Genomic DNA, 23622 nt, shown 5'->3' on the forward strand with positions numbered 1-23622 from the left:
CTGAAAAATTCGGTATTGTTATTATGTCGTACCGAAATCTTCGGTATTTTCAAATACGATAATCTCAATATACCGAAAATTCAATATTTTTTCTCACCCCTAATCTCCATTGTTTAAGGATTGTTAAAAATAAAAGGGCTGCAAAGTTTAACGTAGTGCTCCGACAAAATAAGGCACTCTTGAAATTAAATATATAATTATTTCTTTGTTTAAGTGAAGTTTAATTAAAACTTTCTTTTGTGTTCCTCAAATTCAATGGGGTTGGTCATAGATTTCTTCAGAATCAATTGCAACTTTTTGTTTCAGTTTCATGTGCTTTCCAATTAGTTTTTCTCAAGTGAAATGTGAAAGCACAACTTGTAGGACTTCAAAATATAAATCGTATTACCAAACAAGACACTCAATTAATTTAAAATTTCTGGGACACAAGACCGAGAACTAAGTAAAAGTTTAAAAACCTTGCACAGAGTTAGCAAATCGACTTCTAACAGATTAAATAGAATAGAAATTCATAAATGTAATTTAACTAAACTAAATGTATAAATGCAGAAGCAAAAACTGGGTTTTGAATATAATGTATATATTCCCTCGGCGATGCGATGGCTGTACACAAGTTTTCTGACCTACAAATTCTAGTATGCAACGAATGCATCCAATAAAAACTAAAAATTGTTTAGTAAAAAGGGGTGAAAAAAATCGGCAGAGGAAATCTGAATAGACATCGAACGTGGCGATGATCAACGTTGCATTGATCAAGCACGTGGATGAACTTCATCATGTCAATAATCGTCATGAATGTACACGAGCAAGATGATTCTCTTCTTTCAGCAGGATCAATGAACTAGAATTAGTTTAGTCTCTGTGCAGGAAGCTCTCGTAAGTAGTTCCTCTGAGAGTTCTTTTAACGTCATCCCAGTTCTTCACATGTTCTGATAGTGGTCCTTTGTGTATTTTGACTTGGCGACTGGTTAGCTCCATTTGCGGCAACGCCAGAAATTTTTGCACGTCCACCAGTTTCTGCAAATGGGATTAAATTGAGATTTAAAAAAAAAAAAAGCGTGTTCCTGAGGTTTTCACTCACTAGCAGTGGTGAAAAGAAAGCAGGACCAATGGCCGCAGCCATTCGCTTTTTAATTCTTGCTAAAAAGGAGAAGAATGATATTTCATCCCCCTAGGTTTTTTATGCGCAGAAGATAGCAATACAATGAATCATGTCATTTGGCAGAGTCATAGGAACATTTGATCACGTCGAAAAAGACGCCCTGAGTGATCGCAGACAAATTCTTTACAAACTAGAATATCCTAAAACCAGTTGACAAATTTGATGGCATTCTTAACAATGAACTGAGATTTTCCTATCACGAGAAAAACCACTTACCGTACGATTCTTTAGGAGGTCTTCATAATAAAGAACCACGTGTCTGGTGCTGCGGAAATAATTCAATGCATCCAAAACCATTTTCTCCATTTGCATGAGATCCATCATAAGTGATGCTAAATCGATTGTTGGTTTATATCCAGCAAGAGTATCCGCCTGATATCAACGGGTTTTAAAAATGAGTTATCTTTCGTTAATGAAATTTCTATAAACGGTTTTGGAAGCTGAAAGAGTTACCTCTTGGCGTGAATGCACATGGGACTTGTGAATACCGTTCAAGAGTTTGGCATTTCGATCGTAAGAATTAGCGAGCACCGAAACCATCCTGCGCAGATGATTTTTCCGAAAGAGGAAAATTACAGAGACCCCCCTGTCATTGAAATATTCAACTATTTCTCTGTGATATTCCATCAATCCCTGAAATATATCATTAGGGGCCAAAATCATTCCATTGGTGAGTTTGGAAGCAGAAGCACTTAGTTTTAAAATAATTCATTAAGCGGTCTTAGCTAATTGCTCTATTAGACAAGGCTGAAGTAGAAGCCTTAATACCCGCATTTTTCTGCCCATTATTTCGATTACAGGTATAGTTTTATGAGTTAAAACGCAAGAAAACACTGTTACTCTAAAAGGTGGTTTTTTTTCAGAAAAAAAAATAGCTTCTCTGCTCTGTTGCACTCGGGTGTTTGAGTTATCTCGAAAGTAATACATAAAGGCTGATAGCCAGAAAAAAGTTGGACAAGCAACCTGATTAAGCATCCACTTGAATCCAATGGCAGCCGAGCATTGATTCTTAGATGCGCTCGTAAACCAGTCCATATTGAAAACTCGGTCTAGGGTCGACGTTATTGAAGAAACATCCCTTCTCCTTTCCATAACGGAAAATATCTCTCCATTAGAACTAACATTACTATGGCTATTTAAAAATGTCTCAAACCAGCCACTGCCGGATCTTTGCATAGACACAATGGCAAACAAACGCACCGGATTACAAGCACATTCAGCCCTGAAATGTATGAAGTTAGGAACATTTCTGCCAGACAGTATTGACTAAAACCGAAATTTCAAAAAAATAACAGAATGACAATTACCTGCTAAAGGTCGTGGGATTTGGGTAATGTAAGTACGGAGTTTGAGACCTATCAATGCCAATATTATGGCACCGCTGTGTTGGATTAACTTCAAGGCCTGGAGATTTTGGACGGGTATAAAAATTGGCTTGATTTAGACAGACTGAACATATGTAGAGACTGCACACAACAGCAAATCCTAAGACTGATACCCTTAATGAAGCTTGGGATTTCTTGGGCGGTTTAATGATTAGAGCGTCCTGTGATATACAGAATCGAATACTAAGCAAGTTTAATATCGAATAAACCTGTACATTGCCGTACGCAGGATTCAGACAAACATACTAAGCTTATAAGAACATAATAGTACATCAAAAAAATCAATTTCCCAAGAAATCAAAGAAACCGAAAAATAAGCAGGAGAATCGGGAACCGAAAGCAAAAGGAGAAAAACAGAGAGCAAAACCACATCAACAAGGAGAAAAAAAGCATAAATCCCAAAATCAGTAGATAATATAGGAAAGGAACAAGGTAGGTTTCCATGAAATCCCGCAAATATCATGCAAAGATCAAAACTTGCAAGAACGAGGACATGGAGAGCCTCAAAACACATCTCGATTTCCCAACCCGCCAATGAACTTCAAATTTCAACAGATTTCACAACGAACAGAAGTAAAAACATACACAGTCCAACTACAAATCTTGAAAATTATAAACTCGTCTGAAAAAAAAAAAGATAGAAAACGGGGCGAGAAAAAGGTGAATTTGCTGTTCTAATTTTAAACAACAAACGATAACCCACTACTTTAATAAACAAAAACCTATGATACGAAAGAAAATAGAAGAACTGATGCCAACATATAAGGAAACAAAAAACCCACCTTGGTGAAGAGACAGATATCTTCACCCATTATATCTCTCAAGCAATAAAGACAATCCAAAAGAGTTCCTTCTCAAAAACCGCAGACTTATCCGACTACTCGAAACCACCAAGAAACACTTGAGAATATATTGATAATGAGTTTCTAAAACAGTTGAAAAAGTATATAACGAAAGAATATGACACTGAGTCTCCTAGTCGGTAACAAGAATTAATCAGAGAAAAATTGAAACTCCTCGATAAGAACGGAGATGCTTAAGGGTGCCAGCTGGGTCGCTACTGCTTTTTTTAATTCTCAGCATTCTTGTATTTATATTCAACACGGGTGGCCAGTGATCGAGTTCGAATATATGTCTACCTGCGAAAACTTTTGATTCCCGTTTTGTTTGGGTTTTTGTGGAATTGGAACTCGAAAATTATTAAATTAAATATGAATTATATACGGATCTTTGATATTGTATTAGAGGGGTCCGCTGGAATAGACAACATCATGAAAAACGGGGTCGGCTCCGACATCAACCTACGACGTGTTTGACCAGATATTTTATTGTAAAATCGATGACATCACGGATAACGGGAAATTGGCCTTCAATTTCTATCCGATATTTTTTTTTGATCAGTTCCTGGGTATTTTTTTAGTACCACAATTTGTATGACATAATATCACAATTTTTTGGGTAGAGAGTGAACCCAAAGAAATGTTTTGATTGGAGATTTTTGATCAACTTCTCTACTGATAACTGATTTTTGGGTTTTTTTTTTATTTTTTAGTTATTTGTGGGGTATCTTTTATTTATTTTTTTGATAAAGGGTCTCTTTAGTTTCTGCTGTTGAATTTGGATGAGGATCCTAATTCTTTTCTTTTGTTTCCAATATTGATTAATAAAAAAATATTGTTTTTTATATTAAAAAAATTATGTTTCACTTTAAATTTATATCGAGTTGACGTGTCTCACGAAAATAGATTTGTGAGACCATCTCACAAAATATCTACTTATTTATTTATAGGTAAAATAGTTTATATCAGAATACAATTCCATATATGCATATATATGTGTGGTTCTTTTCAAAACAAAAACTGGCTTAGCTCATGATTATTTAAAAAAAGGGGCACGCAAGGTTTTTAATTACAACTAAGAGAAAATTGTCGTATTTATGTATTCATATTCAAACAAAAAATTAATATTTAGAAAACTTGGATGTCTATGGTCAACTTAGGTTGTGGTCGTGTTTGGCAGGATTAATTGTCATAAAAAAGAAATTGAAACCCCAAGCTTAACACATTGTCAACGTTCCCCCATTGTTTGGCCAATTGGTTTGACTCATTCGCAATTAAGATAATTTATCAAGTTAAATGTCATACTGCCAAACTGAGTGAACAATGACAGAGTTCTCAACTCTTTATTACATACCATCTTCATTCTTTTTTTCCCTTTTTTAGAAGAAGCATCTGGAAAAAGATTCTATTAATTAGAGGATTAGTTTGACCCAAATTTTCTTTTTATAGGTAGCAGTGAAACTTTAACAACAAAATCATACTTTTTTAATACTTAATAATGATAATGATGATAATAATAATAATAATAATAATAATAATAATAATAATAATAAATCTAATATTGCGTTTGGTTTCATTTAGGTTTATTCAAATATTGCAAAATTCCAATCATATTTTTGTGATTTTAAGCATTCTGAGACGGATATGTGCTGATAAATCGAACTCACATATAAAACCAATCTTAGTATCATGATCTTTTAATCTAATGATCTCCTACTACTGTAGGAGAAGTCCTTTCGTCTCGTTTCGACTGTGACTTGCTTAAATAAACAGATGAAATCAAGAAAAGCTGAAAGAACTGTGAATAAGAGTTAGATTTTAAGATCCAAACTATCTCCATACTAATCATACACAAATTAAAAATTCTATTGGGAAGACAAATTATACATGCAAATTTCGCAGTAGCCACTTATTTGATGATGATATTGAGAAATACAAATTGAATACATAAAAGTTTATTAAATGTGAAATCGACTATATATTTGGAACATAAGAAGAAAAAAACGAGGACTATTTAAATTGGGACGAAACTAAGGAGTGATATTATTAAATGAATAATGTTAAAGGTAAAACAAATATATCGTGGATTGATATTTATAACAATGATATCTGATATTTTATCATTATCTCATGAGATTCGACAAATGAAATTTTTGTATCAAATTTTTTATATTATAAAAATTATTATATAAATTTCGTTGTATGGGTAGGATGATTTTTGTTGATTTAATGCTTTTCATTTAGATTTAGGTCTTGGTACGTGGGATGTCACCACTCTGGAAACACTAGGACTTCGATACCATACCACAGTACGGGCAAGAGGGGAAGATTTTGTCTGATCCAAACAGAGCCTAAATGTAATTTATTTCTAAATTATCCGATCTCTTTCACCTCATATTATTCAATTACTTATTCAAGTTCAATCTTATAAATGATCTAATATTATATTTATTGTAATATCCTTTACATGTATTTTTTTCCTCATCACACTGGCTTAAGTAAATAACATTAATCTGTATAAATTTCGAAATTCAAAATCCTCGTCCTAATTTATTATGTGACAATATTTGTTACTTGCAAATAAATACATTTGGGTCCATTATTTCACCAAATCATCGAAGTAATCCGTAGAATGATGATTAGCCTATTGGCTGGGCCGGGAATAAATTTACTCTTATTCTTCAGTTAGATTCATGTATAGAAGCCCAATTATGAAATTTGGCAATATGTAAGGAGGTTGAAAATATTCGGCCCAAATGGGGGGTTTACTATTATAACAAATGTTAACATTTTTATCCTTCAAATTATTTGTTGTGAAATTTCATGAGTAAATTGTAATATATTATATTTTTCCCAAATATTTTGTACTCCCAGTCGTCCTCTACTTTATAATATAAACTTGACCTTACTCCATTGGGGCGGGTAGATATTACTCATATAGGTAATGTGTCCTCATTCACTCAACATATTACACGTGTATTGAGTGATAGATCATGATCATTCATCTATACATCATGATTGAATGAGTGATCATGATTTATTCAATCAGTACATGTGTTATATGTTGAGTGAAAAAGAACAATATCTATGTGGATAGCATGAACAAAACCCTCAATTAGACATAACAATAAATTATTTGCATTAATGAGTTAAATTGTTAGATTATAGACCCAAAAATTGTATCATCTCAAAAGATTTACTTTTCGAATGATATCAATTTTCTGAGTTTATAGATTGTTTTTTTCTTAATTTCAATTTTGGATTTGATATTTGTAACATAAATTGACGCGGGAGCAGCATGAAGAATGCAATTGAGGGAATTGATTAGAAGAGAGCACGTGTTTGATGGTCCTCAAGACTAGAATGCTACACTACGTACTCTTCTACGTAACATATATAAATGTATACATCGGGGTTAATTTGGCACTAACTTGTATATATTTTTGCATGCCATGCATGGACCACTTCATAATANTACTTTGCGTTAAATGGAAGAGTTAAAGGATTTATAATAAGGCTCTTACAAAATTTAACAAAGAAATTTATTTATATATTTTTTTTTGTGGTTCCTATGGATAACTTGTTAGGTTTCGTTTTGGAAGTTCTCTCTTTGTTCAACAAATAAAAGCAGATAAAACCCATAATTTTTCCTCAAATAAATTAAAATTGGATTGAAAGTAGTATTATCAAAATGTAAAGAAATTTATATATTTGTAGCATTAATGAAGATACTGATTTGTCTAGTCACTATTATTCAGAGATGGCGCCAGAAAATTGAAGTTGGAGGCAAAAAAAATTAACTTTAGGGGTACAAAAGCAAATAGTAGAGAGGAAATTGAAAATTTTTATAGTTATTTTTAGGTCCCTAAGTCAATAAAATTTAAAAATTGAGGAGTTGTTGGTCGTACCAACCCACCCCATTGGCTCCGTCCCTGCTATCGTTATTCTATTTTAATGTGGTTTTTATAAATGGTGAAACTAATTATATATACGTACAATGAATACATACGTATATGCATTTAACTTATAGGGAGGGAGAATTGAAGGTCAATTTCCAAAGCTTATATATGAAAATAAGAAATTCGTGAAAAGCAAATGGAAGTTCCTTTTAAGTTTGGTGAAAGGATCATTGCAGAATTGGTAGTGGGAAACACGTCGCGGATATGAAAATGAAATCCATTTCTCCAAAGCTTAATCTATTTATTTTACGTACAAATTGCATGCAATCTCGTTTTCTGGCCCGAAGGACATTGTCCGATTATATATCTGATATATATCTTAAATTAAAACCTTTTCCCTTTTCATTGGTCAACTTTTGTTGCCCAGCTTTCCTATATATATTTACTAATTAATATTCCTCGTTACCTGGCAATGAACATGGCAGACACTCAAAAAAGCACAACACCCAATCAAGATTTCTCACATAGATTTAATAGGAAATATGTGTATACTTTTATAAAATTATATTTAACTTTCATTGTATAGATAGACGAGGTTGTAGCAAAGTAGCACTTTCCCTATATTTTAATATAACATGTTTAATTGATCATTTAGTAAGTCTCACGTATATAATTTTTCAATTCAGTTTTCTAATTCTTTTGATGAATAAAAAGAAAAAAAATATTTTTTTAAGCGGTTCAAATAATTTCGTCTAGATGAGAAAACACATGAATCAAAAATATTGTATTAAAACATAAGAAATTAGTTACTTCAATGTAGTATAGAATCAGCTAGACATATGCATGTATATATATGATACATATGTATACTAGTCATGACTCGAGGTAAGGGTGCCCATATATATACACATTAATTTTTTTATGTGTATTATAGGTGGGAAAATGCAATTTTGGTAATTTATATTTGTCTATTTATGGTTTTGAAAATCTATTTTGTATAATTGCAATTGTTGTCCACTTTTATGTTGGTAATTTTGATATTTTTTTCAATGTAGCACTGACCTGATCAAAAACTGATGTCTTGCTGATGTACAATGTCAAGTATACACTCCCAATAAAAATAAATTTAAAATGTCAAATTTAAAAGACATACGAACAAGACTCGATTTTGACAACGTAAAGAATGGAAATTCTAAAGTAACAATTATACATACCGAAAATTGTAATTTTTTTCTATTATATACATTTTAATTTAGCTGAAATTTTACTGAAGTAATTTTTCCACATTAAATCTCATGTTTAAGCTACTTTTTTCTTATATTTTGTTGTCATAAATAAGAATATTACTGAAAATAAGGGGGAAATTAGAGACGTTCCAGAGACCAAATGTCTTTCACACACTAAAAGAAGTACACTCACCAGTAATTAATGGTTTTACGTGAACAATTAATTATCAAAGCTTAATATATCATATTTTATTATTTCAAATGTAAGGAATGTGTGTGTGTGTGTGTTTTTTTTTTTTAATGGAAATGTAAGGAATTGAATAATGTTTTAGGAAATAAAAACGAATTAGAAGAAATCGATATCACGGGCTAATTTGATGGCTCGTGCTACTACACCATTAACGGGGTACGGTGTTACACTGGAAAATAATACTAATTAATAATAATATAGTATTGTTTTAAAATTTAATTATTTACAAACAACTAATAATATATAAATATAAATATAATGATTCCATGAAAAATAATTCTGCCTTTTTGTTAATTAATAAATTTTATAATTTGGCCCCATTTTTAAATATATTTAGGGGACAAAACTCCACTAAACTTCAATTTTATTTGCCCACGAAAAGGGCATAAAACTATTCATGCATGTGACGACACTATAGTTGTATATAACAATTTATATGTTATCCATTCTATATTTCTGTGCCCATTAATATGTGTGTGTTGTGTTGTGTTGTGTGTGTGTATTTAAAAAATTGTATTTAGCCTTGAAATATCTTACTNTATATATATAAGATAATAAATCCGACTTTATTTCATCTTCAGTAAGTGGCTGGGTGGTCCATTATCATTTCATAATTTATTGAATATGATTATGTATTTGAATAAGTAAACAAAAAGTCATATCTCAATTTTACTTGGCACATTTCCTAATTGACTAACGTTATTTCCAATCCACACACTCGTATATATTAATATTTTCTTAACAATGTAAAGCATATCAAAATTATCACAAAAATGTAACAACCTTGTAGAATTTATGAAACTTATTATTCAACTTGTAGATGATGGATATCGTATGTATACATAAATTGAAACTCCGAACACACACAAAGGCGCGTTTATACATACACTACAAAAAAAACACGGCTAATGGTGATCCGTAACGGAGGTCGTGTCGCCTTCTCTCAGCGACGGTTTCTCAATAACCGTTACACTGTAGCGACGGTTTTGTCGAACAATACCGTCGCTAAGTTAGCAACGGTTTGTTAAACAGTCGCTAATATAACGACGGTTTGTTAAACCGTCGCTTATATTAGCGACGGTGTTTATCACAATACCGTCGCTATACTAAGCGACGGTTATATAAAAACAATTTGACCTAGACGTCGCTATAGTAAGCGACGGTGTAATATACAACCGTCGCTTTTCTATTATTTTTTTTAAAAATTTCCCTTAAATATGTATAAAAATATATTGTGTCCAGTATAATTGGAAAAAAAAATAACAAAATTTGGGAAATGTAATCATATTACTAATCTACAAAGGTTAATGAAAGTGTTTGGTACAAATGTCGTAAAAAAAATCAAAAAAAAAACTATCCTCAGGTGACTGGGTCTCGTCGTCATCTCCATCCCCGTACCCCTGCGTCGGAGGAACATAACTTTGTGATAATCTAGGGGTACGAGATGAAGAAGCAACTGATGCGCCACGTGATCGACCCCTGTGAAAAGTGCCTGGTCCAAGCAGCGTGCGGCCTGATGTATGCGCAGTAGCTTCCTGTGACATGCCTGCAACTAAGACTCGGACCTGCTCTTCTAGTGACACCATGCGATCTCTCAGCATGGCGTTCTCCGCATCTGTTGCCTGCATCCTCTCGTAAAGTTCATCGTTACGGCGTAACGATGAGTCTAGAGTATGTCGCATGTCTGCCATCTGCTGGGACTGAGACGACTGACAGACACCCGATGAACCACCACGTCTACCTGGAGCCATCTCATCTGGATATAAGGTGCTGGCCATCGACCCACACCCGTACATCCTCCCCTTCTTCTTCCCCCCAACCACACTCTTGAACATGCTGTTCACCGACCGCGGGCTGGGAACAGCATGCTCTGATCCATCATCTACAGGGGTCATCGACTCAGCCATGTAGCGCTCCATCTCCTCCTGTGATGTTGATAAAAAATGAATCATATCGATTATTCTTAATGTAAACGTTAATGTGAATAATGATATTTCATAAACTTACGTGGAGCAGGCGTGATCGCGTGTCAACGAACGATCCATCGTCATGTCGATGTGTGTGAACGTATAGCTCCCATGACGTTGGATCTCTGCCATGTCGTGCTCGCTAAAATAAACTCATTAATTGTAAAACATTAACATATAAGCTTATTAATTGTAAAACATTAACATTTATAAATAATGAGATGAGAAATACACACACACACACACACACACACACACACACATGTTAAAGTACAACTGAAAAATAATAAACTGGAAGAAATACCAAATCTTGTCCGTGAGCGCTGTACGTCTTCGCACCTGCAATATGTTTCGTCGTCCCTGTACCTTGACCTACAGGCTCGCTGTTCCTGTTGGCCTTGTTCTTCGCGGCTCTGTCCTGCCAATCCTGTTGCTGCCAGGTAGCAGTCCAAGCAGCCCATCTCTCAGGCGTGACCGTCTGTGGATGATGGCCACTAGTCCTCCAGCCGTGAATGGTTCGGCGGTATAGGGTGGCAGTGGTACGGAACCACAAGTCCCGTACCTAAGCATCAATGTCAGCAGCCCATGTATACCTCGTCTGCAATATTTTTTTTTAAGTTAATCGTTTAATAAAAATTGAAACATTTTATAGTAAATAGTAATTGTTTTAATAAATACTTACACAGCACTGCTCCCAGTACCACTGTCGCTGCTCAGGTGTCACATACCTCAACGACCAGCCGGGATCACATGTCTGCAGTGAGAACTGAGCCGATATGTATCTCGAGACACGACTATTATTTGGGAAAAATCTATAACCAGGAAAAAATGTCGTCGTAATCTTTTTTGTAAAAGAATTCAATAATTAGAACAAAATATTTTCAAACAATTACTTTAAGTTTTAAAAAAAAGTTACTTACATCCCATCCCTGATGGTGAGCTCAATCCTGTTATCAGGCAGTGGAGGAGGCGGGGAATCATCGCGATGTCCAGACATAGTGTGTAAACTGCGAACCCAAAAATTTCGTTAATATAAAGACTTTAGATAATGAATAAAAGTTTTGAACATGCAATATACAATATTAAACATTTAGTACACGGAAATTTATATTAATCGTTGTGAAACAAACCTAGTCACTCTGATGACATTGTCGTTCGTCATCGTCGGTTGGAACAGATTCATCTCTTTCACTATCAGTGAGTGTACATCCATTTCAATGTCATACACAACATCGACATCGACAAGATTTTGTGATGCTAACAGAAAATGAGTTTCAACAGCATGTGTTTCACTGTCATTGTTCTGAAAAGCATTTGTGATATCCTCGGGTGAGGTAACAGATGCGGTGACATCAGAGACATAAGCTCTTTGACGCAAACTGCTCACATACATCCATTCTGAAACAGCTCTTCTTGTCGTAGGATATCTCAAATAGACCACTTGTGACGCTTGTGTCGCAAAGACAAATGGCTCCCATGAACCTAAACTTCTGTTACAATTAACATCTACAATCTTGTACTTACTGTGTACGCGCGTGCCTGAACGAGGATTGATATCAAACCAAGAACATTTGAAAAGTATTGCTTGCTTCAGTGGGAGACCAGAATACTCAACTTCAATTACTTCTTGTACTTGTCCGTAATACTCTGTACACTCTCCACGTTTGTACTGACCGCTAACTTGAATGCCTGAGTTGTTTGTTGCTTTATAAGTTGTATCATTGACCGTGTGGAAGTTGAAACCATTGACATTATATCCTCGATACGTATTGACCTTTTGAAATGGACCTGCTGCAACCTGTTTTATCATTGGAGACATAGATTCTGCGCTCTGCAATTCAGCCTACATTGATAAATATATTACAAGAAAAATTAAACTTTCACTTATCGAGTTATTGTCCACAAACTTAAATAGTTCACAAACTTAAATAGTTAGAAAATATTTACTTACGTAATTCTTGAACCACCCAAATAAATTGGTATGCAACAAGGAGTCAATATTAGCGTCATTCAAGTGTGGATTCTCTCTGTGCAAGTAGTCTTCGTACATTCTGTTCATGAAACTTGTATTTAGTTTGAGCGAAAATTTTATTAACATTTTAATTTAAATAATTACCTGACAAATGGCGTGATTTCCTCGCAATTCAGTAAAATATATGTGGCAAGTTCTTGATATTCATCAGCAGTTAGCCATCTAGATCTTCCCGCTCCAATCTTTCGTCCTCGACTGCGAAAAATAGACAACATCTCTGTGCTTCCAGTGTCTTCGTAAGTTGCTTGATGTTGTCTACGTTTTTGTCCCCTAGCTGTCGATGTCTCATTGAAGTAGTACTGACAGAATATTGACGCCTCTTTAACCAAGTAGGCATTGCATATCGAACCCTCAACTCGTGCCTTATTACGAACTGTGTTCTTCAGCTTTCTAAGAAATCTTTCGAACGGATACATCCACCTAAATTGAACAGGACCTGCGATGCGAGCTTCGAAAGGTAGATGCACACATAAATGTTCCATGGAGTCGAAAAAGCTAGGGGGAAAATCTTTTCTAACTTGCACAAAATGAGGACAATATCATCATTTAAACGCATCATATCACTTTGTTTGATGTTTCTGGATGTTAAGTCCGTGAAGAAAAGGCTTAGCTCTGTCAATACTTCCCAAACATGACGTGGTAACAACTCCCTGAATGCAACAGGAATAAAACGTTGCATGAACACATGGCAGTCATGACTTTTCATCCCAAACATTCGCATTTTCTGCATGTCCACACAACGTGCCATTTTGGAGACATAACCATCACAAAATTTAACATCCTTAAGCCAACCGAATAAAACTTGTCGGCCTCTCCTGTCAAGAGTGTACGCTGCTTTAGGATATTGACATGTCTCTCCGTCGGGATGTAACTCTGCTCTTATATTCATTTGGACGAGATCTGCCCTTGTTTTTGCGTTATCTTTTGTGCGTCCTTGTATGTTACAAACAGTGTTGAAGACATTGTCGAAAATATTTTTCTCAACATGCATCACATCCAAGTTGTGTCGAATAAAGTTTGTACTTCAGTAAGGAAGTTCCCAAAGTATACTTCTTCTTCTCCATCCACATTGCACATAACTGGCAATTTCTTTGTTTATCGTTTCAGAGTCAACCTCATACGAAGGTCTGAATCCGTATTCATCCAACTCGTTCAGTAACTCATCACCTTGTTTGACAATTGGCTCTGGGCCCAGAACACGTCTTCCACGAATAAACATAACTCTATTTCGATGCAATGGGTGATCTTCAGGCAAGAATTTCCGGTGATTGTCAAACCAACTTGTTTTGCCACTGCATGGTAGGGTAAAAGCGTTTGAATCAGACATGCAATGAGGACAAGCCTACTTCCCTGCAGTGCTCCACCCGGATAACATTACGTAGGCTGGAAAATCACTTATGGTCCAGAGCAAAGCAACTCTTAGATTAAAGTTTTGTTTCGAATGCATGTCGTATGTCTGCACACCAGAACACCACAGTGATTGGAGTTCTGCAATTAACGGCTGAAGAAATACGTTGAGTTTGTCTTTCGGGTTATGTGGCCTAGGTACAATCACCGTCAAGAACATGTATTCCTCTTTCATGCACATCCAAGGGGGTAAGTTGTATGGCGTGACAATAACAAGCCATGATGAATATTGCTGACCACTTTGACCAAAAAGTTGAAATCCATCGGTTGACATTCCTAACCTCACATTTTGAATCTCAGATGCGAATGATGGATGCATCTCGTCGAAATGACGCCACGCTGGAGAATCCGAAGGATGTGTCATTGTTTCACCATCGAAATGATGTTCCTTGTGCCAACGCATATGTGAGGCTGTAGCGACGATTTTTCTAAACCCGTCGCTATAATTGCGACGGTTTTTCCTACAACCGTCGTAATCTCACCGTTTTTTTGTAGTGATATGAATGAAGCTATATACCACAATTAGTCCCCTCAAGCTAGCAAAAATCATTAAATTCATGTACATGGTATTTTTCTAAAAATTAAGAAAAATGAAATTCTGTTTTTTCCCCATTATTGCAAATAAAAATTTGAATAGTTATTTGTGAGCATTAATTCAATTATTTACCTAACCGCCTATCATGTTATGACCCTAAATTAATTGGCCGTGCATGCCATGTTCCTGTCTTTCAATTTCAACATAGTATATTAATGTATACTACAAGTAATAAATAATTAATGCATGATTTTGGCACTTTCCGCAGTGTAATTTCCAATGGATCCCATCTTCTTACTTATTTGTCCTCTTTCATGTCAAACCTAACGAGTAAAATATATCTAGTTTCGTGAGATTCCATTGTAATTTTTGAAAAAATCAGAATTAGCGTAGGATGCTGATGGATTTGAATTCAAACATAAAAAATATTTGAAGTTTTTTTTCTTTTTAATATAATATATTTGTATGTATTAATATTTGAAGTTAATACATACAAAAAAACTGATTTGAATGAAGAAAATTTTCTTCCAGTTAAAAACACTCCTTACAATGTACACTCGATCATATTGAAAAAACGACTAAAAATATCGTCGATGAATATGAATTTGAAAATTTACGAAAATTTTAAATTCTTAATTCAATCTAAAGAATTTCATTGTTAGTTTTTAGGGATAATTTTTTTCACTACAGTAATTAGAGGCAAATTTAATAAAAATAACATGTTTTATTATTATACATGCATCAAGTGGAACAAAATTTCATCCGCAATTAAAACAAGCTCAATCTGAACCGTTCTCCGGCCATAACCATATCTCTCTCCCGCATTCTCTCTCTTTTCACTTCCCACATTCTCTCCGTATAAAAGCTTTGTGGCACAGAAAAGAAAGCGCAGCAAAAAGCTGAGATCTCTGCCCGCATAATATTCTCGTACTGTTTGTGTTTAATTATTGCAATCACCGGTTTGATTCATTCGAAATCATAATAAATGTTACGTGCTAGATGAATGAGGGATTAAGAGAAGTTCCGGTCATGGAAAATGCCGCGGCGTCGTCGGGGAAGAAGAGAAAACTTGGTTTGCGAGAGTCTATTCCCGCACCATTATTTCAGCTGAAAGCGAGACGGTTAGCCGTCATGACACCGGTGAATTCAGACTCGTCGGTGGATTGTGAATATTCAACGTCATGCGAATGCGTTATTAGTTTGGATAATGTTGTCATATCTGCAGTTTGCTCGAGTCATGGATCTGGTGAACTGGAGAAGGTGAGTTCGACTTTGTTAGATCTGGAGGTGTACGTATAGAATATCCCGGAAGAATTTTTATTTTGATCTGGAAGAGAATATTGTGTTATGAGCTTTAATTGTTCTTCGAAATTAATGAGTTTTGAAATTTGAAATTCCTTCTCCGGTCCCCAGATTCAGAAGGAGAATATTGATGAAGGGACTGGCGATTCGTTGGATTGCAGAGTCAGAGAGAGGTAAAGTATTAAATGTACAATATATTGAAGAACAATTATTGTGATACTTTTGATCTCCATTCAATTCAAATTTCAAATTTCCCGACAAAGGAATTAATCCTGAATGGCTGCTCTTCAATATTTAATTTTCTTCCTTTCGAAATTCCCCACGCACGCACGAACGCACACAGTACTCTTTTCTCTCCCTCACTCACTCCCATGCAATGAATGCTAGTGCTAATCAACTTCTTCACAACAATACTGCTAAAGTACTGTAGTCGTTTTCAGGAGAGAAACATCTCCATTAATAATCGAGGTTCAAGCTGAGTCTGGCGAACTGGAGTCGACGGCGAGGCCGCTCGAATCAAATTTTCGCCGGCCTTTCACAACCGAAAAGATGCCATCCGAAGATGAACTCGAAGAATTTTTCGCGGCCGCTGAAAAAAATCTGCAGAAAAAATTCATTGACAAGTGAACACAAACCCTCCCTTTCAGACATAAACACACACAATACAAGTTTAGAAATAAACTTCGATTTACATCTAACTTTGCAGGTATAACTTTGACATAGCTATGGATAAGCCACTAGAGGGGAGCTACGAGTGGGTTCAAATTCAACCAAAGCCATCATGAAGAAGATATAAATAATGGCAGCATTTTCTTGAAGAAGGCTAGCTGGAAAATAATTTCGTCCTCCAAGCTGATAATGGGTCAATAGAACATCAAATATCAGTGTTAGTATGTTTCCACTAATCTAATTAAGCATAAGCATTAGAGGGTTTGAGTTTCCTCTCCAGGTTTCTCTTTTCAGCTGATGTTCTGTAATCTATAATTCCAAACTTCTGCATTTGCGTATATATATTCTGCAAGAAGCACAACAGTAAGAAGAAGATGTGTGTCTTGTCAACAGTGTGGTAAATATAGATATATATATTTATATATATATATATATCTAATTCTATGACAAGAAACTTGTCTTTCAGAAATAAACAAATTCAATTCCTTTTTTGTTTTATGTTCTTTTGTGTTTATATATTCTTTTTATTCTATCTTCACCCATTTTCCTTCACTGAAATTCTCTGATCCTTTGTACAACCATTTATATACCTCAGTTTCTATTTCCCCTCTTTGGCATGATATTCTTTCTGCCATTAATTTTACTTCTTCCCTTTTCAAAATTTTACCACTTCTGATTCTATAAGTGGGTGGGGTTATTACTTATTACAAGCCATACTTTTATAAAATTCAAGCTTACAGATGATCTGAGAATAGTTTTAATTTTAAATACATACACATACTGATTAGGTGTTAATTAACAAGATATGCTACGTTCTAACTCTAATAACGTGTTAAAATCGTTAATGTTCTAAGAGTTTTGTGCTTATAAAAGGTAATCTAACAATAATTTGTTTTAACGTTGATTTGAAAGGTTGAAGCCGGCCCCCCCTAAGTAGCCAGGAGCGATAGAATCTTGTGCTTGCCTAATAAATATGTTCTTATATGTTCTTGTTGAAGATTACAACAAACTGTAGTTTCCAAACATTTCATAATGGATATACGCTCAATCATCACCCAATTAAAAGCTAGGGGCCCGACCAAAGCAATTGGATGCAAGATTGATTGAGGAGAGGAAAAGAGATATTTAGGAACGTAAAGCCATAAATTTGATTCATATAAACAAGTAAGAGTATATTAAAGATTGGGTTTCATACCGAGGAACAAAAAAGAAGAGAAATCGATCGAGTGAATGAGTGAAGAATAGAGTTTGCCGTGTAAGCTACGGACATGTGGTGAAGATTGGGAAAGATGAACTGGCTCCATGTGCCTTTGTAATGCGAGTGTGGGTGCGTTTTCTCGACTTTTTTCCAATCTTAATTTCTTTAACCCCCCCACTTTGATGCATGCATGTTCAAGTACAAAAACGTACTCAAGGCATGTTACCATGTTAAATGTTTTTTTAAAAAATAACTTCATCATTGCTTTGTTTTGTTATTTTACCTGATTAAAAATGCGTGAATATTTGCATGTTGATGTTTTTACCCGAGACCTCTTTCCAAAATTAGGACTTTGGTGCTAGTCTGTCTGGTAGAGAGACTATAAGATATCGGTCACAAAAGAAAAGGAACAAGACGAGGTGGTGCGAGGGGGATGGTGGTCCTTGGTTTTCCCTTTGGTAAATTGGCTCATAATAAATAATAATAATCGTGAAATAAAAGGCCAACAGAGTGGTAGGCCAAACGTCCTACTCTTGACGGCTGTAGCGTTAAGGTCATCCAAACTAATTTGATTTCCCAACTTTTAACTTTATTCTATAAACCGGCATTATCATTTATTTCGAATTTTCCACCCGCATCACATGCAGATAAATGCTAACCAACAAACGCTAGTAGAGTAGCACATTTTGGGTTCAAATATTTCCTTTTAAACCTGTAGTGTATTTTCCTAAAAATACAGCTATGCGAATATGTACATTGAATTATTTTCCAAATTTTTTTTTAAAAATTTTGTTTATAATATTTTTGGTATTTATTAATTTTAATGATCCTTATTATCAATTTATTTGTCTTTTTTTTTTTGCCCATATGTAACTTAAAAATCGAAAGTTCGCCTTTTTCAACATTACAGAATTATTAATTTTTTCACTATATTTCCGAAACAATTAGTTATTGTAATTAAAATACTACTCCCAAGAGACACTTGGTTCTTTAATAAATAAATAAAAATTCTCGAATAAATTAGATCAATAGTATAATATATATGACTATAATTTCTTAATTCGAGCTACAACAAGCTAGGTTTAGAAAAACAAAAGTTTTAACTATTGAAACATTACGTATTTCGAGGATTGCATTTCGTGCCTTCAATAAAACCTAATCCCTACATGAATCGACAATACAGTTTCCATCTTGCAACTGTGTTGGAAGCATTGCTTTTTACTTAATGTTAATAATTTATTGCCATTTGCGAATGCATGTGTATTCAATAATCACATATTTCTTTATTTTTAAATATTATTCAGAATCAAAGACAAAGAGTATATATAAAATATGAGGGAATATATATTGGGATTTGGAATAGAAGATCTGCCTTGGTCGCATGTAGTGTCTGAACGAATAAATATGAGAGAGAGTGAGTGAGTGATCCATATGTATACATACATATATATGTGTGTGGGTAAAAAGGAGCAAATTAAATTAGGTAGAGGATCCGATCGGAGCACATGTTTGTAGATTCCGAGCATCTTCTGAATTATTTGTATTTCCTTTTTTTTTTCAAACTTCTGATTCGTCAAATATTAATTATATCGTTTCTATGATTTTAAATATGCGATTAACTATAAATTATTGTTAGAACTGTACATACTCAACACAACCTTGACTTACTCCGTCCCTCATAAAATTAAACTATTCGAGGATAATATAAATATATGTTATATATGCTCGAATACTTTGTCTCTTTTTTTTTAAATAAATAAATTTCCACAACACCAATTACTGAAAAAAATCAACAAATTCTAAGCTTTTATATTTTAACCTTGATATACTTGAATTTTTCTTCATCACACGTAAAAAATTTCACCAGGTTTAATTTACTAGTCTCAAGGATATAGGATCTCGAATAACTTTTCTAGTCAGTCACCCTCGGACGAATTGATGTGTGATGACGCATTCATCTCTCGTCGGATCAGTAATCACAATGGTGATAAATGATAATTAGCCATGAAAATATGAAATACTTGTTATCCAATGAAGAAAGTCTCGTATCTAAAATGTATATAAATAGCCAAATAATATAATTATAGCAAAAACTTGTGTGAAACGGTCTCACAGGTCGTATTTTGTGAGACGAATATCTTATTTGGGTCATCCATAAAAAAGTATTGCTTTTTATGCTAAAAGTATTACTTTTTATTGTGAATATCGGTAGGGTTGACCAATCTCACATATAAAGATTCGTGAGACCGTCTCACAAGAGACCTAATCTATAATTATTATATATATTATGTAATATTGCATTAAAAACTCCCAGATTCATTTTGTTTTGATGGTTTTTTCAGACAAGTTGCTTGCTTGCCTCTTGCTGTTTGTTTTTATAAAAATAATCAGGATGAATGAATTTCCCTTACATCAGCCCAATCACCATGTCAGTGAAGTCTATGACCAACGTGTGTCACTCGGCTGGTTGTGTGGATTTGGGCTCTTGCTAATTTTGGGTTGGGCCATTGCTTAACTAACTAAACTGGGCTGTTGAACAACTCTGATTCATTAAACATTTTTCGTTTACGGATACCAGCTTTCACTCCCGTCGGTCCTCGAACAATTTTGAAAGGCATCAAATCTATATTAAATCTTCACGTGAGCGGTGGAGTTAAGATTATAGTCAATTATCTATGAATTTGCTCACTTCTATTTTCAGTTATTTTATTTTTATTTTAAACATTATCTTCTGATTTTCAATTATTATGTTTTATTTCAAACACGGCTCATTTCTGATTTTTAATCAATTTTTCAGTAGCATAGCAGAAGCTTGCAAAGACTCCCTAAATCCTAGCTTGACGGAGTGGTTAGACAATGCATTTACTTAAATGTAATATTTTCAAATTTCGTCAACATACTTATATTATATAAATATGATTAATAGATGTAATCACATGTTTTAAATCATAACAGATTATCCGAAGGGCAATTAGGTGTAGGATTGATTATAAGATCGTCCTTGAATTATGTAATAAATGTATCAATTCATATCAGAAAACTAATTTGAGGGAGTTTCACATGTTTAATTAGTAGATTGCATATTCATATTATCAAAATGCTTTCCATTTCTCGGTATCAATCAGCATTGAGATTAAAGGTTATCTCACAAAAGAAATCCATTAAAATTTAGATCAAATTCCATAATAAAAACACATTAAAATCAAGACTGTAAGTCACAAAATCTATAAAATAAAAACCTCAAATTAGTGGGTCTATTAAATAATGTTTTTATATATGCCATATAGGATTTATATAATATTATGTCCTCAATCTGTAGGTGTACATTGGTGCGCTTAGTCTATAATTTTGGATTCTCAAACTAAGCAAAGTGATGTGGGTCAGTTAACTATGGCTTTTGAATTCAAATTTCGAAGTTGATTTGCTTTATATTTCCTTGGTGTTTTTGCTTTGTCGAAAACTGGTATGGCATGAAACTACCATACAGAGGGACCTATCGATGACCAAAGAAAGAAGAAACGACGCCCGAAATCTTAACATGATATCAGAGCTCAGGTTCCACCGTTATGTGTTGGAGTGTCTATAGTTAGGCCAACCGTTCTGCCCATATAGTTGGGTCATTCGTAAACTTCACGCTCCAGATGTTCATTCCTGAGCGTGAGGGGGTGTGTTAATTGTTCCACATCGGTTGGATAAAATACATGGGAGTTGTATATATGGTCTTGGACAATCCTCCTTTCTTGAGCTAGCTTTTGGGATTGAGTTAGGTCCAAGTCACAATCTTAACAAAACAGAAAGAAAGTCCAGTGCCTCGATCGAATTGGACAACCGGAGGAGCATTCTGCAAATGACAGTGAAGAGGTTGCTTCCGAGAGGTTTTAGAATGTTCTAAATTCTTAGGAGCCGCCTACCATTTTAAGGATGTTAAAAGCTTCGAGGAATTTCACATTGTAGTCCATGGATTATGCATCTAGCTTGAGCTCCCCAAACTCATTCGCCAAAAATACTACGACCGATGCTGCAGCAAGAACACTTTTCTTCACGATCGACTCCTCTCGGGGCTCTCCTCTAAGTTAGCTTCTGGCATGATTTTTGAGGCAGTCAATACCGCCGATGCTATAAAAGGTTGTAACCTCACCACCCCGAGAAATGAATTTGACGTGTGGGAAAAATCTTTTGAGGTCTTTCGAACTTCTTGGCTTAAAGGTTGGATTTTTACGGTCTCGATTGTGTCGGCTCGTGAGTATGTCTTTTGACTCAGACGATGCAGTGGATACGAGAAGGTATTTGGATACCAAGATCAAGCGTGGTCGTGCTGAAGAAGAGACTCGAAATCTAGAAGCGATGCTCGTGGAGATGAAAGAATTATCTAAAAAATATGATAATGAAATCGAGAGTTTGAAGATGAAAGCTGAAAAGTATGAGCTGAAGTTTCAAGAAGAGGCTAATTCCCCCTGGAAATATTCTCTTAGGTGTGCATAATCAATCACATAGCTTCCATACATAGGTCATATAGAGTTTGTTATTTATGTTGGTATTCTGACCAGCTTACAAGGTTTTGACATTAATTGCTATGCTGTCTTTGGTTGAGTGTTTTTCTTATTCGGAAAAAATAAACAAGAAATTTTGATTCTATCCCAGTTAGAGGGGGTTTAAATATCGTTAATTAATAAATTATAAAGGGATATAAAATTAAAAAACACTCAATTTTTCAATATTTTCTTCACAGTAGCCAGCCAAACATACATAAAAACATAAATCACACAGCTTTTTAAAAATATATTGGTTATGGTGATATCCATTAATTATGTTGCAGCAGATATATTTGAACCAAAATTTTTTTTTTTGGGGTAATAAACCTAATATTATTGTCTATATTTGGAAGTTGAATTAGACTGTACGTAGCCCGATATTTTTTTTATTATATATATACACGCATGCGCACGTATAACTGGAGCAAAAGCCCAACGATCGTGTATGAGGGGCGGAGCCACCATTTGGCTAGAGTGGGCTCCACCCCCACCTATTTTTTTATAAAAAAAAAATTAGTAATTTTAAAATTTATATTTTTTCAGCCCATATTAAAATTAAAAAAAAATTTATAAGTTTTATTTTTTTAATTTTTTTAGTCTCATGTTTAAAAATTAAAAATTAAACAATTCCCATAAATCATAACTCATTACTGTTTATGAGTTGTTTATTGTCGTATGCTATGAAATTATGCAACTTTGAGATAAAAAAATTCAACGACTCTAGAATTATATTGAATATTTAGATGTGATTATTCAAGTTGCAATAATATTATCTTATGATATATATGCATTTTGGAATTTGAATTTTTAATCTAAAATCTATTGTTGCATATTTTCGGAATAATAATCAATTAGTTGAAATGTATAATGATTATTGATGTGCAATTATTATTGGACTTGTTTTGTCATTTTTCAATTTATAATAACCGAAAATTGAATAAGTATGAAATTTGAAAATAATTCTTTGTTATAAAATTTTGAGAATATTAAATTTTTTTAGTTAAGTAACTAAGAGAATGAAGAAAATAAAACTGTCAAGTTATTTTTAAACCAAAGAACATATATCAAAAANCTCTAAAATCTATTGTTGCATATTTTCGGAATAATAATCAATTGGTTGAAATGTATAATGATTATTGATGTGCAATTATTATTGGACTTGTTTTGTGATTTTTCAATTTATAATAACCGAAAATTGAATAAGTATGAAATTTGAAAA

At 34.1% G+C, this 23622-nt stretch overlaps 3 protein-coding genes across 4 annotated transcripts; 1 reads left to right on the plus strand and 2 right to left on the minus strand.

The window, feature by feature from the left end:
- Positions 1–656: 656 nt before the first annotated feature.
- Positions 657–3695, minus strand: LOC140974151 (uncharacterized). Its single transcript, XM_073437438.1, has 6 exons — positions 3330–3695; positions 2470–2708; positions 2126–2384; positions 1616–1795; positions 1379–1534; positions 657–1017 (listed from the first exon to the last, which is right to left on the minus strand). The coding sequence occupies exons 1-6, from the start codon at positions 3357–3359 to the stop codon at positions 853–855; spliced, it is 1029 nt and encodes a 342-aa protein (XP_073293539.1). The 5' UTR covers positions 3360–3695; the 3' UTR covers positions 657–852.
- Positions 3696–10065: 6370 nt separating this feature from the next.
- On the minus strand, positions 10066–14531 carry LOC140985883 (uncharacterized). Its single transcript, XM_073454120.1, has 10 exons — positions 14107–14531; positions 13811–14052; positions 12845–13277; positions 12680–12779; positions 11859–12571; positions 11649–11735; positions 11411–11540; positions 11033–11290; positions 10769–10870; positions 10066–10686 (listed from the first exon to the last, which is right to left on the minus strand). The coding sequence occupies exons 1-10, from the start codon at positions 14529–14531 to the stop codon at positions 10066–10068; spliced, it is 3111 nt and encodes a 1036-aa protein (XP_073310221.1).
- Positions 14532–15473: 942 nt separating this feature from the next.
- LOC140974158 (cyclin-dependent kinase inhibitor 1-like) lies at positions 15474–17028 on the plus strand. Of its 2 annotated transcripts, none has more exons than XM_073437450.1 (4): positions 15474–15962; positions 16116–16177; positions 16445–16627; positions 16711–17028. In XM_073437450.1, exons 1-4 carry the CDS (start codon positions 15702–15704, stop codon positions 16787–16789), a joined length of 585 nt encoding a protein of 194 aa, XP_073293551.1. In that variant the 5' UTR covers positions 15474–15701; the 3' UTR covers positions 16790–17028. The 2 variants fall into 2 exon arrangements, with proteins under 2 accessions (XP_073293551.1, XP_073293558.1); XM_073437457.1 differs by having other exon boundaries at positions 16448–16627.
- The last annotated feature ends 6594 nt before the right edge of the window (positions 17029–23622 follow it).

The sequence above is a fragment of the Primulina huaijiensis genome, chromosome 1, assembly GCF_012295235.1.
Source record: "Primulina huaijiensis isolate GDHJ02 chromosome 1, ASM1229523v2, whole genome shotgun sequence".
Taxonomy (NCBI): domain Eukaryota; kingdom Viridiplantae; phylum Streptophyta; class Magnoliopsida; order Lamiales; family Gesneriaceae; genus Primulina; species Primulina huaijiensis.

What these genes read in the sequence shown, in the direction of transcription:
- LOC140985883 (XM_073454120.1), bottom strand. Translation starts at nt 14,531, where the DNA reads ATGACACATCCTTCGGATTCTCCAGCGTGGCGTCATTTCGACGAGATG. An exon ending in GCGCTCACGGACAAGATTTG is followed by an intron (nt 10,871 to 11,032) that starts GTATTTCTTCCA and finishes AGTTTATTTTAG; the next exon opens with CGAGCACGACATGGCAGAGA. An exon ending in CGCGATCACGCCTGCTCCAC is followed by an intron (nt 10,687 to 10,768) that starts GTAAGTTTATGA and finishes TCAACATCACAG; the next exon opens with GAGGAGATGGAGCGCTACAT.
- LOC140974151 (XM_073437438.1), bottom strand. Translation starts at nt 3,359, where the DNA reads ATGGGTGAAGATATCTGTCTCTTCACCAAG. An exon ending in ATATCTGTCTCTTCACCAAG is followed by an intron (nt 2,709 to 3,329) that starts GTGGGTTTTTTG and finishes TGTATATCACAG; the next exon opens with GACGCTCTAATCATTAAACC. An exon ending in AATCCCACGACCTTTAGCAG is followed by an intron (nt 2,385 to 2,469) that starts GTAATTGTCATT and finishes CATACATTTCAG; the next exon opens with GGCTGAATGTGCTTGTAATC.
- LOC140974158 (XM_073437450.1), top strand. Translation starts at nt 15,702, where the DNA reads ATGAATGAGGGATTAAGAGAAGTTCCGGTCATGGAAAATGCCGCGGCG. An exon ending in GATTGCAGAGTCAGAGAGAG is followed by an intron (nt 16,178 to 16,444) that starts GTAAAGTATTAA and finishes AGTCGTTTTCAG; the next exon opens with GAGAGAAACATCTCCATTAA. An exon ending in CAGAAAAAATTCATTGACAA is followed by an intron (nt 16,628 to 16,710) that starts GTGAACACAAAC and finishes CTAACTTTGCAG; the next exon opens with GTATAACTTTGACATAGCTA.